General features: G+C 41.7%; 2 protein-coding genes across 2 annotated transcripts in view; one reads left to right on the forward strand and one right to left on the reverse strand.

Annotated features, from left to right (window-relative positions):
• WDFY4 (WDFY family member 4) overlaps positions 1 to 16,084 on the forward strand; it is a 153,321-nt gene that overhangs the window by 100,067 nt on the left and 37,170 nt on the right. The window contains exons 45-48 of the mRNA XM_035897359.1: positions 3,586 to 3,734; positions 4,922 to 5,042; positions 7,463 to 7,548; positions 8,971 to 9,033. Of these exons, the coding sequence (XP_035753252.1) occupies positions 3,586 to 3,734; positions 4,922 to 5,042; positions 7,463 to 7,548; positions 8,971 to 9,033 (419 nt within the window). The remainder of the gene's footprint in view (positions 1 to 3,585; positions 3,735 to 4,921; positions 5,043 to 7,462; positions 7,549 to 8,970; positions 9,034 to 16,084) is intronic.
• LRRC18 (leucine rich repeat containing 18) lies at positions 11,938 to 12,726 on the reverse strand. Its single transcript, XM_009641851.1, has one exon. It carries the CDS (start codon positions 12,724 to 12,726, stop codon positions 11,938 to 11,940), a length of 789 nt encoding a protein of 262 aa, XP_009640146.1.

Here is a 16,084-nt window from a genome sequence, read left to right on the forward strand (position 1 = left end):
GCAGCTTCAAACCATTCCCCCTCGTCCTATCATCTGTTATCAGGGAGAAGAGGCCGACCCCCCCCTCCCTACAGCCTCCTTTCAGGTAGTTGTAGAGGGCAATCAGGTCTCCCCTCAGCCTCTTCTTCTCCAGACTAAATAACCCCAGTTCCCTCAGCCGCTCCTCGTATGACTTGTGTTCCAGACCCCTCACCAGCTTGGTTGCTCTCCTCTGGACATGTTCCAGCAATGCAACATCTTTCTTGTAGTGAGGGGCCCAAAACTGAACACAGTATTCAAGGTGCGGCCTCACCAGCACCGAGTACAGGGGCATGATCACTTCCCTACTCCTACTGGTCACACTATTTCTGATACAGGCCAGGATGCCATTGGCCTTCCTGGCCACCTGGGCACACTGATGGCTCATATTCAGACAGCTGTTGACTGATTTGATTTTATTTGACATCATCAAAAAAATGTAGGAAAAGCTCTCAAGAATCAGCTTTTGCTTTACAGAACAGGATGGATTGCTTTTCCTCTCCAGACCCTGCAGTGATGGTGTTCAGATCATTGTGATTTCATATTCTGCAGTGGGACCTTACTTAGACAATGCTCTCTGTTTCCAATCTCAGTGGAGAATTGCACCAGAGGTACCAATGCTTACAACTTTTAATTTATTTGAGTAATCTGTACCAACATCATCTCCTTCTGGTTCATCAAAGGATGTTTTGCAATATTGGACTTTGCTACAGTTTCATGAGTAAAGAATGAAGGATTTGGATCTTTCTCATATAAACTGTTTTGTGAGAAGAAAACAGCCGAAATTAATTTATTGGCTGCTCTAAAATTCATAGCATCTTCTTTGACATTCCTTTCCTGATGGTGTATGTAATTAATAAGCATTGCAGGCCCCATTGAGGCAAATTTATCACCTAGAACACAAAATCATGAAAACTTACCCTCGGTCAATGCTTTTGCGTATATGCATCGATGTGTCACAGAAACCGTAAACCTGGAAAAGTAACTGCAATGCAGTCCAAACAACACATACATCATTTAGGATTCTAGTTCAGGCTATTATTAGAATGTGAAGACCAAGTGTGGGGTCACATTTATCCATTGTGCCATGAGGAGCTTATTATTTCAGCTGTATGTAAAAAGGCTCTCTGCCAGCTCCTTCAGCACTCTTGGGTGGATCCCATCCGGCCCCATAGACTTTTGGATGTCCAGGTAGCATAGCAGGTCAAAGACTGCTTCCTCCTGGATTATGGGGGGTTTATTCCACTCACCGTCCCCATCTTCCAGCTCAGGAGGCTGGGTACCCTGGGGATAACTCATCGGGCCATTAAAGACCGAGGCAAAGAAGGCGTTGAGTATCTCAACCTTTTCCTCATCTTTAGTGGCAATGTTCCCTCTTGCATCCACTAGAGGATGGAGGCTCTCCCTGGCTCTCTTTTTGCTGTTAACATGTTTATAAAAACTTTTCTTATTATCCCTTACAGCAGTGGCCAGGTTAAATTCCAGCTGGGCTTTTGCCTTTCTAATTTCCTCTCTGCATAACCTGACAAGATCCCTGTACTCTTCTTGGGTTGCCTGCCCCTTCTTCCAGAGCTGGTAATTTCAGAATGAACCCCCCCATTTTGTTGGTAAATAATTGCTTCTCAGCAAAAAAAAATTAAATGTAGAAACAAGATTTTATTTCAATTATTTATGAATTTATTATTTATGTTATGCTGGCATCCAAGACTGAAAGCTTGTGTAGCAGTACCAGCCTGTTTCAGCTGACCCAAGTTAGCTTGTGTATTTTGGCAAGGAAGGTTATAGATTTGGTTCCAGAAATAGTGAGGTAGGAGCAAAGGCAAAAAGCAAAGGAGAACCATACTTACTCTACATATCATCATGTAGTCTTTACATGATCTAGTAGACACAATGCTATTTCTGGGTCATTTTTACATGCACAAAAAATAACACAGGACCCCTGTTCTCATGAATTTTTGTAGAGGTAAGATCATCTAGATCTTAGGAGAAAAAACAGACTTTGTGATACTTCTCATACTTGTCAATCAGGTCTCTCAAGAACATTGCACTAGATTTCCGAACGAGCAAGCTTCTGTTACATAAATATTTCTCAGATCCAATCCCTCTGTATGCAGTCCTCTGGTCCTTGCAGTTTCAGATGGACTCAGCTTGCAAAATTTTACACCTATTTCTGGGTTGTGTGTAGTTCAGGATTGTGTTGATTTACAGGGGGAGATTTCGGGAACATTAGCATTTTGTTGTAGTATGAATGTTTGAAGGGATTTTGCAAATAGAGGATGCTTCATGTGAGACTGGGCTAATAGGCTGATGATTAGGTCCTGCTTCCTTTCATGGGAGTGTAGAAGATACTGGTTCAAAGTTCTGGTCCAAAATGGGCACAGCAGTGAGTTGACCTTGATCCTTCCAGTTGACTGCGCTACCCAGGGGACTGCTTTTTTGGAGTTGAGTATGTATGGAAGATTGAATCAACAGACAAGAAAAATAAGGAACTTCATGCCTCTAAATGTTAGGGTAATTCTTTGCAATGAATTACTGCTTGATTTAAAATCAGAATTTTGTTTCCCACAGCTCTCACAGTTTTCCGGATCATTGGGCTTTTCTGGTCTCTGTATTGGTCTGTTTCCGTTCTACACCATCTTTCAGCCATAGAAACTGTTCCAGAAAAAAAAGGCTTTTTTTTTTCTTTGTCAAACCTGTTGAATTCCCAAAAAAACTTTCTGTGAACCAGCATATATGACTGAAGAGGTACTTTGTTGAAAAATTCCCAAAGCTTCTAAATTGTGGGTTAGAAATTCCTCTATTTTAAGGGTCAAGTTAATTTGCTCAGGAGAAAGAAAAAGCAAGTGAGTCTTAGGATGCCAAGGGAGGTTTTTTAAATATTCAGAATGTTTAATTAAATATTCAAGACAACTAGAATCATAGATTCATATATTTTGATTGGCCTTCTGTATAACATAGGAAGGAAAAGTGCCAGTGCAAGGAGTTTTGTGTTTCTGAGATTTCAATCCATTGTATGCTGATTCAGCTGGCCATGGTGAGATAGAAACCTAGAGTGTTAGGTCCTTTCCTTGCTCATTGCTCCCTGGGATCCCTTCACAGTATTTTTTTCAAGTATGGATTTCACTGGAATCTAAATAAAAGTATTTGCCTTTTCTCTGTATTCTAGCTATAAATTTATTTATTATATGCCACTATTTTCCTGTATGACGGTGTGTAAGTCACTTCTTTTCTCAGTGCTTCAACCCCCTGCCTGTGTAATAAGTACTGCTGTCTAGTAAAGTTTTGTAGTGCTAACTCCTGCAATAGTTGCAAACTCTTCATGTTCTGTAGTTATGTTGCTAAATATAGCCACTGGGGGAAAAGGGCATCAGACCCTCCCCCTACTAGTGCCACAGAGGCATGCACTGTCAAGTCGTACGGTGATTTTGTGGCTGCATCTCTACAGACCTGACAATCAAAATGGCAGCTGTTTTGGTAGAAACATATGTCCTTCTGCATCACTGGGCCTGCTGTTCCTGTCTCCTGTGTTACCCATTCCTGGCTTCATTGTGCTTGCTTCCATACCAGGTCACATTCAAGTGCTCTGTGGCAGTTGTGCAGGGGCACACAGCATTGGAAGGAGTGCTGCTCTTCGGCCAAGAGCACTTTTACATCTGCGAGTGCTTTGTGCTGTCCCCTCTAGAAGAAGTCTACTGTACACGTCACTGCTTGTCCAGGTGAGTCATTCTTTTCTCCCAGAGATCTGCTTGGTTAAATTCAGTATTGGCACATGGATAGCGTCACTGCTTGTCCAGGTGAGTCATTCTTTCCTGCTTGGTTAAATTCAGTATTGGCACATGGATACCTAGAATTTGTACAGGCTTTGAGGGGATTTCAAGAGGGATATTAGCAAAGCAAGTTTTCCATCCTTTCCATCTATTCACATAATTGTTTAACGTAACTAACATAGGTGCTTGTTCACAGGCTTTGGAGGTGCAACGAGGACTCCCAGCTCCAACAGATGGAGGTGGTGGGCAGTCTAGCACATACATTGCTGTTTCTCAATTCTTTTAAAGTGTTTTTAATGTTTCTTTCTGACTGGCTCACATCTTTTATTCATATGGAACAGTCATTACAAGAGCCTTTAGCTTCATTGTCTCATAAGTTTTTATTTGTTTCTCCAAGACAGAATCGTAATTAATATTTGGCACACTGCTATCATCTTTGACTCATGATTTATTGAAACTGATCAATATTGAAAATGAGTCTGTTAGACGTAGCTCTTTGCGCATACTGTGTGCTCATGTGCAAAGCCCAGTGGGATAGTGAGTAACTCAGTGTTTTTACTCCCCGACTGTCTGCTCTATGTCCGATGCTTATGAAGTCCAATATCAGTCAATCTGATCAGGTGACTTAAGGATTGATTGGACTGGATTCGATAAAAGCTTAGGTTGTTTTTCTAAGGGATTTGCTATGCACTGGGCTGTAGATAGCAATTGCAATACATGTACACAGCTAAAGTAGTAACAAATTAATTGCTTAATTATTAGTTCCAATTAATTGCTGTTTATAACAGCTGTGTGTCCATATGATGCTTGCCCTTGACTCAAGCTTTCAGGTTCTCCTACCCAGCTCCTTCTCTTGCTGCTTCTCAGACTGTGCAAAGCATTGCTGTCTGCCTATTTGCATGCACTAAAATAATTCCAAACCTACCCTTAGCCTCCACAAGCTCTTTATTTTATTTTGGAAACTAGTACAAAATCTGCCTTCGGTATTTAGCTTTTTTTCAATTCATGTATGCCCCAGTTGATCTTGCTGTGTCTTAGCATTTTTATCCTTCTTTAGGGAGGACTTGGATGTTCACGAGGGCTCTCCTGACCTTTTTTGTTTCAAATTAATTTTTCTTTATCTTTTTCTCTTCCAGCATCAGTGATCCATTTATTTTCAACTTATGTCATAAAGATCATGCTGTGGGAAACCAGATGTGTTACCGTTATTCATACAACGATATAAAAGAGATTCATCTGATGCGCTTTCTTCTGCAGGTAGGAACCAACAGGCTTGGTCATTTGAGGGAAAGCTGCAACAGCAGTAATGACATGTGACTGAAAACTACTTGCACAGTTTTTGCTAAGACTGCTGAGACTTCTTTGCTTGAGTCCCAAATTGCTTTTGCTACCATCATTGCTTCATTAGCCTTTGGTAATACAAACTCCTTCTTATATTCACCAGAGTGTTTAAGCACTCTCACTGGAGCGGTTGGCTCATTAGTTGTTAGGCTAACAATGTTCTTCACAGTTTATCTCAATGTTTTTGAAAATAAGACTTGAAGTCAATTTCCTGTGTTTTGATGGAAGCTCCCAGTAAGTATCTGACTTTCAGTAATACTCGGCTCCCACAGACTTCAGTAGTCTGGGACATCAGTGGACTATGGGTATGTGTAACACACTTACCCTGGGCCTTTTGGAATAACTTTCAGGTTGTGCATGTGAGTCAATACATGAGTCATAAGTTGGAGCAGAAGATTTGAATCCTCCATGCCTTTAGCTGCACCACCCAGAAGCTACTCATTACCAGTGACCTGGTACCCTTTTAGTTTTGGCTGGTTTAGATGAGCCTGTGATGAGAATCACCGAAGAGATGTAGCAAGAGCTTCTTACAGCACCAGAGCCTGTACTTGTTCTGGAGGGTTTTGGTACAGTCTAAAGAGTAATTCACAAATTTTGTTTGACAAAAATATGGAGTTTTGAAGCAGCCATAACTAGTTGCCTGTTAGTTTTAATCCATTTTTGGAAGGTTGAGGTTCAACAGAGAATTAAGAAATCATTTGGAAAATTCAAAAGTTGGCGAAAATGGGGCTGATAATTGTCTTATGTCATGTAGTATGGCGCTCATCCATGACTCAGCCCTGTTTTATATTTAATTATGTATGCTAAATGGGCAATTTCAGTAAGTGAAACTTGCTTCAGGGTATAGGATATCTCAGCGGTTAGGTCACTCTCCAAACACGTGTAGGAATGTCAAGTCTTGTTCTGACTAACTGTATGAAACTTATTTTCTTACATTGCTGGTGAGCAACCTGAGCAACAGAACTTTCACCTCTCCTGTTTTGGGAATAGTGTGAAAGTTGCCAGTGGAATCTTGCTGCCTTCTCATATGTCTGTGTATGCATGGATTTTTTTTAAACATGTGAAATGGAAACGTTTTGTGTGACCTAAAGTGAAAAATTGAGACCAGTCTTTGAATGGGCCTGGGGCAAAGGTGGGGGTTGTTGGTTTGAGAGGTTTTTTTGTGGTTTTTTTGGCCGTGGGTGGGGTTTTTTGGGGGGGGAAGGGGGCGAGAGGGATTGCTGTTTATTTTTGCTTTGTTTCAACTAATGAACTGAAAACTCAGGTATCTGTATCAGGCTCTCAAATTCTTGCAGTTGGACTCCAGTGAAAAAATATTGCAGAAGAAGAAGAAAACTGATCCCTTGTGCTTTCCCTGCGGGACAGGTGGATCAGCTGTTTAGGCAGCTACTGTGCCTCAGAGAGCGGATCTCTTGTTCATGCACATAGCCCAGCTCAGAGCAAAGCGCTGTGAAACCATGCGGCCAAATTCTGTAATGGCGACACTTGAGCAGACTTGGTTTGGAAAGCTGAGCTTCAGACCAAGTGCTGCAAGCTGTTTATTGTCATAGCTGCTCTCGTATTCCCTTTCTGTTTTATACTTCATTGGTGAATCATGTAAGGGGCAGTTGCCATTGTGGTGTTTTTCTAGGTTTGTATTGCACCTGCTGTATTTGGCTTGAAATGCATGTCTGGGTTTCCAGACACTACACATTATTTATAGTTTTACTTGACTGACTTTGGGGAAAAAAGGACCACTCACTGAGTAAATAATAGGATTATATGCAAATGTCCAACATAACAATGTGTGGAGACATTGTGGAAAAAAGGGGACGAAGTTTTCAGCTTTGATTATTTAAACGTTCAGTGAGAAATGTCATAAACTTCCCTTCCTCTTCTGCTGCTTCTAGTCAGGAGAAATTATTTTGGCATTTCTGTTAAGCTCACTATTCATTTAGAAAGCAGTATGGTTGCTTGTGGTTTCATGTTATTTTTCTCACCTAATTAGAAGTTAATGCTACTAGTGTCTTGCTAATCACACTGAGATTTCAAGATAAAAATGCCTCAAAAGCAGCAGGAGGAGGTGGGTGATGGAACCAATATCTGGAATTTTGGTTTTGCTTTTGCATTTGAACTCCTAGTCAACCCTGTAGGAGCATTCCTACAGTTGGAGAGATTAGGAATATTGGGCATACACTTTTGCCTACATTTTGCTACACTTCTTCACACTTGACACAAAGTCAAGGCCTTTTTTTTTTTTTTTAAGCCCTGAAGAACTGTGCAGGCCATGATGGACTCTTTGCAGTGCTAGGCTTTGCTCTACAACTCTTCACACTGTAAATGATTTACCTTTCCAGGAGATCGCCTTGGAAATATTCTTCAAAAATGGTTACTCCAGATTTCTTGTCTTCCATGACAGCGACCGAAATAAGATATTTAAGAGGTAATCACTACTTCATAATAACATGTGAACACCCAGATGACGCTCCTGGTCTATTGCCCCTGTTTATCCTGGCTTCAGCTGTCTGTCCTGTGCTGCCCCAGGGGTTTTTTCTTCAATTGCAGCTCCTTGGTCTTTAATGGGTTACACTGAAGCAAAGCTATGAAACTTTCTTTTTGCTGACCTGTGACTTCTTCAGAGCATTATATAGCCATTGATTTATCAAGGTAGCTAATGCATGTGTAGGACTCTTCTAGTGCCCAGTGGTGAGCTGTATGTCCCTGCATCCTAGGAAACAGCAGTTGTAGCTGTGCTGCTTCCTCTCACCGAGATGAGTGCCACCTCCATCTCACCTCACAGTACTGGGTGAAAGAAGGTTTCTTCCTGCTTTCTCCCAACACATGAACTGTCATTAGATTCTTTAGGAATAAAATGTTTTTGTCTCTCTTGATTCTGACTTTGTATCTTTGTGGAGATAACTTAACAAGGGAATTTTTGTTTAAAAAAGATTTCTCCTTATGTGCTTGTCTTGTTTGATGGAGCTTGAATGTAAGACTAGAAGTGATTAATTTGCACTTTGTTTTCTTGTTTGGTTTTTTTTTTTCCTACTGCTGTTCTGGCCATTAGATCAGGTTTCCTTTCACTGTCCTTTATGCAGGAAAAATATTTCAATACATAACACTTCCTCTGGTAAATTCTGCAGCCTGGACTGAGGATTGGTACTCTTAACTTCTAAACAACCATAGCAGCTCCTTCTACTCCTGAAATCTCTGAACAGTTTCTAATGGCACATTGCTTAAAAAGTCAATACAGATTTATCCAGTCCTTGTTTCTAATCTGGCTGCTTAGTGTTGCTACTTAGAATCACCAGGTTCTGCAGCAGAGCCAGCTGCTTTGTTTAGCCCTTATCTTGTGGAGGCAGCTCAAGATAATGTTTTGATCCTCAGCTGCCTGTGTTGCCCCTCAGCTGGAGGTCACCAAACCTGTGTATTTCAAGGATTTAGTATGTCTGAGATCACAGACCCCCAGTGGAAGTAAATAGAAATGGCTGAGACATGGGTTGGTATTCCTTTCTGCCATTTTTGCTAGATAAATATCTGAGTGGGTTCTCATTCTCAGGCTTTAATTAATAGCAATTTAAACAACCTGATCAAAAGTCCTTAGTCCTATATATCAATTCAAGGCCCTATTTGGGAAAGAAACTACTTTTATCCAGCCTGTAGGCAACCCCTTAATATTAAATGTATGCTTTTGCTGTGTTGTCTTGCAGCTTTGTCATAGGTTAGAGTCTCAGTGAAATGCTGTGGCATTCTTCAGGAAGAAAGTTGCTGTCAGGACATGACATATAATATACATATATATAAATGTAGTGCATATAGATAACTGTTTAAATAATTATAATGTAACCTTTTGTATCTCCTATAGATTTTGCTCTTTCCAACCTGCTTTGAAGTCTAAGGGGATAACAGAAGAGTCCCTGAATATGAGGTAAAACATAGGAAACATTGTGTAACTGTAGATAACAAGTGCAATTGTGTGAATAAGTTTCACCTAGAAATGTACTTATTTGTGCCCTCTATTTTAAAGATTCAAAGGTATCCCCAGAACTCTGAAAAGCATCCACAGCATGAAGACATGAAGAACGTTTTCAGTAGCTGACTGTGCATAGTTGATTAATAATTATTACATCCTTAATATTACTTTATTGGTAAACTCTACACAGATGGTTAGTGTGGGAAAGAGACAGTCAGTGAGGTGAGGTTAGAGCTAATCCATAATGCTTCTGCGTAATGGCCTCTTTATTGCATGGTTAGGGCAGACAGTGATAGATGTACACATGGATGTTTTGGCATCTTATAGTAACTGTGCAGTGGAGATGCCACTTTGTTGTCCCTCGGATATACCACTGCAGGAAAAAAAGTTTTCTCCTAGTGGGAGGTGTTTGAGAGCATGTTTCTTCATGATCTTGAGTTACTTGCACACCTGTAACTCTTCTCAATTTGGATATCTGAGGAACACAACCCTAAGTGTCTAACTGGTGTCCTCCTAAATGATCGCCTGGAGGCTGGTATACTGTTGAGACCTGAGGGGCAGATAACCCCTTTGAGTTAATGTCCTGTGTCAGCTCTACGCTTTTAATTTTCACTCTGCCTGTTGTAGATCATTACCTACCCTGTAAGTGAACATTTTCACCCCTGAGTACCAGCCATCAGCTTGCAAAAAGTATCAGTGCAGTATGCAGCCAGCCCTGGCTAGAGACTAACCTATGTCCAAGGTGGTGGGTGACTCTCTATAGAGTATGATGTGTGTTTTGTGTGGAGTAACCAATAACTCACCCCAGGGTTTCCTTTGCCTGTGCTTGCTGGGTGCTCAACAGGTGAGAACATCTTGAGATAAGACTCACTACGGCTACAGGAGCTTTGGGCTTTAGCTGGGCTTGCAGTTATTGTGAGAAACACTTGACTCATGTTTGGTCTTGGAGATTGAAGCAGGCTGTATCTCTGGGTCTAAAGTAGCCTGTCCTGAATCCCATCAAGGCTCTGCCTTCAGTTTTACTCCATTGGCTGAGAGAGGGCCCCGGTGCACCTTATTCACTCTGAGAATGTAAGGGGACTTTGGCATAGCTTTCGCTGGGCCATGTTACAGCATGAGCTGAAATAAAGTACATAAGATAACATAAGATAGCACCACTGCCTAAGTAATGATCCCAGAAAAGTTGTGCTGAAGTGGAAAGTTAGAGAAAATGACCACAGTGGAAAGTTAGAGAAAATGACCACAGTGGGCATGTTTTCCTTTACCCAAGCTTCAGGCTGGGAATTGAATGACTGGGGATTCGATGAGTCTACTTTTCCCTCGTTTGAATTCTGGAGCTGCTTCTGAGTCAGAGAAATTCAAGAGCAGAACAAGGGGCTCCTTCCCCATCTAGGGAGCAATGGCCACCTTCCATAGCATCCCAGCTTTTCCTGCCCTACCTGGGACGGGGAGGCAGGCCAGACTAAGCTCTTTGCCCAGGCACACTATTAATAACTGCACAGCTGAAGCATGAAAAGAAGAAATTACTAGTTTGATATATCATATGATGCTGAGGTAGTAGCATTTCTGGGAAACCCCATATCAGTTTTTTCTACCTAGTCCATAGGAATAATACACAGGAGTTCTGACTCCCAGGCTCTACTGTAGCCATTTAAAAAATCATAATGCGCTGTTACTGGGCAACTGAGTACTTTGCCCCTGGCACTTTATTCGTAATTTAAATATACTGAAATGTTTGCTGTCACCATATGTTACTATGGCCACTGCCAGCACCTCTTCTTGTGTAATGCTTGACTGCTTTTATAATCTGCTCATTGCTTGTACCTGTATATTGCTGTTTGCAGGCTGTCAGCTCTCTGCCCTAGGGATGTGGTTTGGGCAAGTGAGTGTGTGTGCTCAGGTACACACGTGCATGTGCACATGTGAACAGAAAGCTAAAAGTACTGTGGGGACACCAGAGCTGATTTCATCAATTCACCAGCTGACTCTTGGATCATTGAAGAGGATGACTCCTCTCAGTTGCTGTTTAAATGATATGCCCAGGACCCTTAAAAAGTGCAATCTTTTCCCCACCCCTTCTCCCTTCTGTACCTTTCTTGGAGGGACACTCAGAGACAAACACAATGTGTATAGGTAGTGGAGCTGATTGTTTTGTGCAAGTTAGAGATCACTGCACTCAGGTATAGCACCAAAAATCCCAGAGAACTTGCTTATGCAGAGTCTGGCCCCTTGATGGCAAACAAAATCACTGGTTGTTTAACTAAGCGTTGTGTTTGCACTGCTTAGTTACTCCTGAGTATAACATTTGTGTCTGCTGCCTCTGCTGAATTGGAATGGGCTCATGGTTCCTACACTGACAGCATCTATCTGAGATTCTCTGAGGGGTTGGTGGCAGCCACTAGCGGCAGAAGATTCCCAGGTCTGTTCCTTCTCCTCAGAATGGTATTTACTGAGACTAGTTTAACTCTCACCCATTAAAATGAACAGTTTGGGGCTCAGTGATAGGAGTGAGTTACTAGAAAAACTTTTTGAAGATGTAATGATGATTACATTCACTGGACATGTACACATACAGAAGACCAAAAAATCCCCAAACAAACCCAAACATGGAGAACATGTTTTAGGAACAGGCCCAGATGGATATCGGCCTTCCTTTCTCAAATGCACCCTTTCCCAAATATACATCTGGTTTAGTTGTTTTGGATTTCATTTTAGAGACCACACAGATCTGCTGCTTCTGAAACCAAGTAGATCTTTAAAGGAAGAGAACTGCAGGAAAAGGGAGGAGGAGGGGGTCAGCTTTTCATTAGCCTGGGCTGGACTTCTTTGAACATGGTCTGTGGAGTCCCTTGGTATATTTCAGGGATGTTCGTCTCTTAATCTCCATTCTTCTTGGTTATCCTTTGCAGAGGAATTGGGTGTAAGGAGTAAAGGGAAACTTGGCTTCTTTGAGGGCCTGGGTGTCACATTCTTTAACTTGTTCAGCTTATCCCTCTCATCCTGACATGTCTTCAGGCATGAAGAGCACAGGTCTTTCTCTTCTACTAAGTAAAGTGTTTCTATGCGTTTGATGGAATCAGCATGCTCTTCTTGCTTTGTTGAATCTGGGAAAGGGTTTCTTTTTGCATTCAGTTTCTTGAGCTTGGGGAGCTTTTTCACACTGTTTGGGATGGTGGTCAAGACATTATCAAAGAGACCTATCTCCTTAAGTTCCTTCAGGGCCCCAAGACTAGTGGGAATACTCTCAAGACAGTTCAAGCCAAGGTTAAGAATACGCAGGTTCTTGAGAAGGTTCAACTCTTCTGGCAGATTTCTGGTGGTCAGCTTGTTGTTGCATATGTTCAGGTAGAAAAGGTTCTGAAGTGTACCTATTGCCTCTGGCAGTTCCTCGAGCTGATTACTATGCAGGTCCAGCCAGCGCAGTTTCTGGAACTTCTGGATGCTGCTTGGAATCTTTTTTAACATGTTTCTGCTCAAATCAAGTTCATCCACATCTGCCAGTTTCAGAATGCACTTGGGGAAGGTGGTGATACCCATCTTGCTTAAGTCAAGACGGCGCCCTCCATCAGAAGATATCCGGATGGAATTTTTGGCAATTTTCAAGGTGATCTTCTTCCCTTTTGGACCTTTTGCTTTCCCTTTAGCCATGTCTCCACTGAGAGGCAGACAGACACACCAGACTCTGTGGATCAAGTGTGGGAACTCCAATAAAGCCTTTGAAAGCAGTGGCTGTTACTCCCTAATTAAAAACAAAATAATCACATAGCTATAAATTAACATGTGACTGCTGAACTCTTCAGAAGTCTTTTTAAGGTCAGGACTTTTCAACCCTGAAGCTGCAACTCTGAAAGTTCTTCCTGAAACTGTTTTGAGCAGGTGAAATTCTAATAATTTACAATATTATTGTATTGTGTTGTAACACCTATAATGCATTACAGGGTGAAATTACATGTGGGAGAAATTTGCTGTCTTTCATCCATAGGTACTGACTTGAGCTCAGCATGTAATTAAACTGAATGAAATATGTTGTCATCCATCAGCCATTTGAGGACCAGAGCAAAGTGTATTGTGAGTCTCAATTCAGTCCTTAAGGACCGCCCTAAAAGAAGCTATCCAAAATTGTACTTATTCTACCAGACCAACAGTTTGCTGCCTTTACAGGCCTGGCACCTGTTGACAGGATGGTTAAACATCCTGTGTAATGGACCTGAGACTTGGGCTCTGGACACTATTGAAAGAGTATATGTTTAAAGCAAATGATTAAGAGTCTTGTTTTAAGCAGGACCTCAGGAACATAGTGGACCCCCAGATTTGCCAGAATTGCTTGCAGTTCACACATCACCTACAGAGCAGACTGCAACAGGGGGTCTGTGTCAGTGCTGCTTAATGACATGTTAAACCAGGCTTCGATAAGTGTCTCCTGTGCTTTCAAGGACAGGCTCTGGATACTCTAACCTTGTCTTTCCATCCATGCTGTGGGATAGATGGACTCCCACCACAAAGCTGCCCTGCCCTCAAAAAATGCATGTAGATGTTCTGGTCAGACTAGACTCATACTGATGCTCAGGGTGTGCTACATGCTTTGTTGGATGGAGGTCTGTATGAATAGTTGTCCACTGTAGTCTCAGGTTTCATTAATCGTCTCTCTAATCGAAGGTCATCAAATACTGCTGCTAATTATGGCTAGTGACAAAGGAAATAGGCGGATTCCCTGGACATGGGTGACAATATCCCTCTCAGCCAGAGCACAGAGAGGAGCATGGGTTACAGCTGGCTAATCTCAGGATGGTCCGGGTGCTCTGGCATTTAATTGTGAAGAGTCAAATAGCAGCTTTGATGAATGATTGTTTGGGACAAAATATGGATTTATCTACAATACATTTCCCTATTAGAAAGGCTTCATTACAAACCCTTCAGGCTTTTTGGCTACTCATTAATCATGTGCAAATACATGAAGGGGAATCTCAGACTACAACTAAGGCATTTCAGCTCCTTTTCAATTACATACCATAGCCAAAAATAATGCAAAAGCAAGGGGGAATCTCTGCCAGTTACCACCCACCCTCCTGGGAGCTCTGTAATGAGGCAGATAATTCAGAAAATCCTGAAAGCAGCACCATGGGGTCAGTCCTGCCCTGAAGATATGTTCCGAAATTGAATCTTTGTTATTTTGTATAGAAAACATTTAAACACTGTTAAATCACCCTGTGTCTGTGGCTCCCATGTTTCTATTTCTCACAAGTACTTACAAGGGCCTTACTACCACTCTATCTGAAGCCTTCCCAGTCTTTGCTGTATGTAACCTTATGGTGCCCCAGGGGCAATATCAATGCTATTCTTCCCATAGTGTAGGCTGGTAATTGAAGCAAAGTACTCTACAGTGAAAATTAAGCACTTTTTCCACCGTTGATGTTAGCTTAAATAATTTTCTCAGGAGTGGGTAGGAAGTTCTTGGAGATCAAAACAATAGGGTTTTTTAATCACTATCCACTCATTTTAAGGATTTGATGCAATATTCTTGTTGCCAATTCTGCGAAGGTAAAGTTCAGCTGCACGCGAAATGCCAGAACCCTACTGCTGGTACAGGACACGCTGAGTCTCTTACTGATGCACAGGGGGTGACTACCATGCTTCAGCAAAAGATCTGCAAGGCAGCTTCTTTGTACTTTGGCAGGATGGAAAGAGATTTTCTGTTTCCTGCAATTGATGTGAACCTGGTCACTTTTGGGTCCAATTTTCTTTTTGTTTTAATTTTGTGTTGGATGAGTTGACAGAAATGGTCAGTGCATTTTGATCAGTGAATTTTTTCATCTAAGTATGCCTTTGAGAAATGAAGGGAGCCTCAAGAAAAAATACATAATTTTTTTTTTTCTAAATTCGTATGGTAATTTCTTTTAAAATGCTTTTTAAAACATCTTTAAAACTTTCAGAAAGAAAAAAATTTTTTCAGTTCCTAGTAATTGTTTTCTATTGGTTTTCATTTAAAATCCAAGGGGGAAACATTGATCCAACACAGTTTCCTTTCTTAAAAATACCAGCTAGCCAGAGTTCTGGTTCCCAGTGCTGGTGTCCCTCTGTGCTCTGCATGCCTGGGAGCACTAGAGGGAGCCTGGTACAGAAGGTTGAGTGTCGGAGGCTTGTCAGCAATAACAGTACAGTTTTAACCTTTTGGGGTTGGGTACTTCTCTGCCAACTTGCCAACTTGTTACAAAGTTTGAACCTGGACCTTTCAGATTTTTAACAAGTCCAAACAAACAGATCAGTGTAATTTTTCCTGAAGACAGCTCTCTTTGCATGATGCACTGGATAATACCCAGACTTCAAAGAGATTTAACTACCTGAAGGTAGGGGTCAAGTCTCTTAGTTGGATTTTTTAAAAATGCTACCATGGACATCTAAGATGCACCGATCGGGAAAACATGAGTCCCTAGGGAGTGCTCACACTTTCCAAGTGCTATTTCTATTGGGTTAAAAGTGGGACCCATGTTTCAAACTTAGAAAAAGGTGATTTTTTTCAATCCCAGGGATAGGTATTAGCATTAGGGTTCTGCAGAAACATGGCAGTACACCAGGCAGCTTGAAGGGGATGTCTCTGCATGCTTGTAAACTAATTATCAGTGTTTCACAGGGCTGTAGCTGGAGATAATGGAGCTTACTTAGCCACTTCTCATTTTCTTTAGCTCACATAAGAGGGCACCAGTTCTGTAGCCACTGATATTAAAAATGCAGGAATCACAGGAGCCCTCCTTGCTGTAAATTTTAATTATGCCTGTTCGATCTCATGCTCATAGTGCATCTCCTGGGATAGCAGAGGGAGAGGTACATGTGTTGCCCTACCACCTAACAAATGACGATGGCAAGAGGGAACTCTCGTTTACTCATTTTCTCTAAACCCTCAGCCCGCTGCCAGGCTCATTCTCTGAGTTGCTGGCAAGCCTTTGCCCAAGGGTGGGGGTGCTGCATTTCTATATGATGAGGTCTCGCTAAAGAGGGCCTTGACCAGAAA

The sequence above is a fragment of the Egretta garzetta genome, unplaced genomic scaffold, assembly GCF_000687185.1.
Source record: "Egretta garzetta isolate BGI_Z169 unplaced genomic scaffold, ASM68718v1 scaffold56, whole genome shotgun sequence".
Classification (NCBI taxonomy): Eukaryota; Metazoa; Chordata; class Aves; order Pelecaniformes; family Ardeidae; genus Egretta; species Egretta garzetta.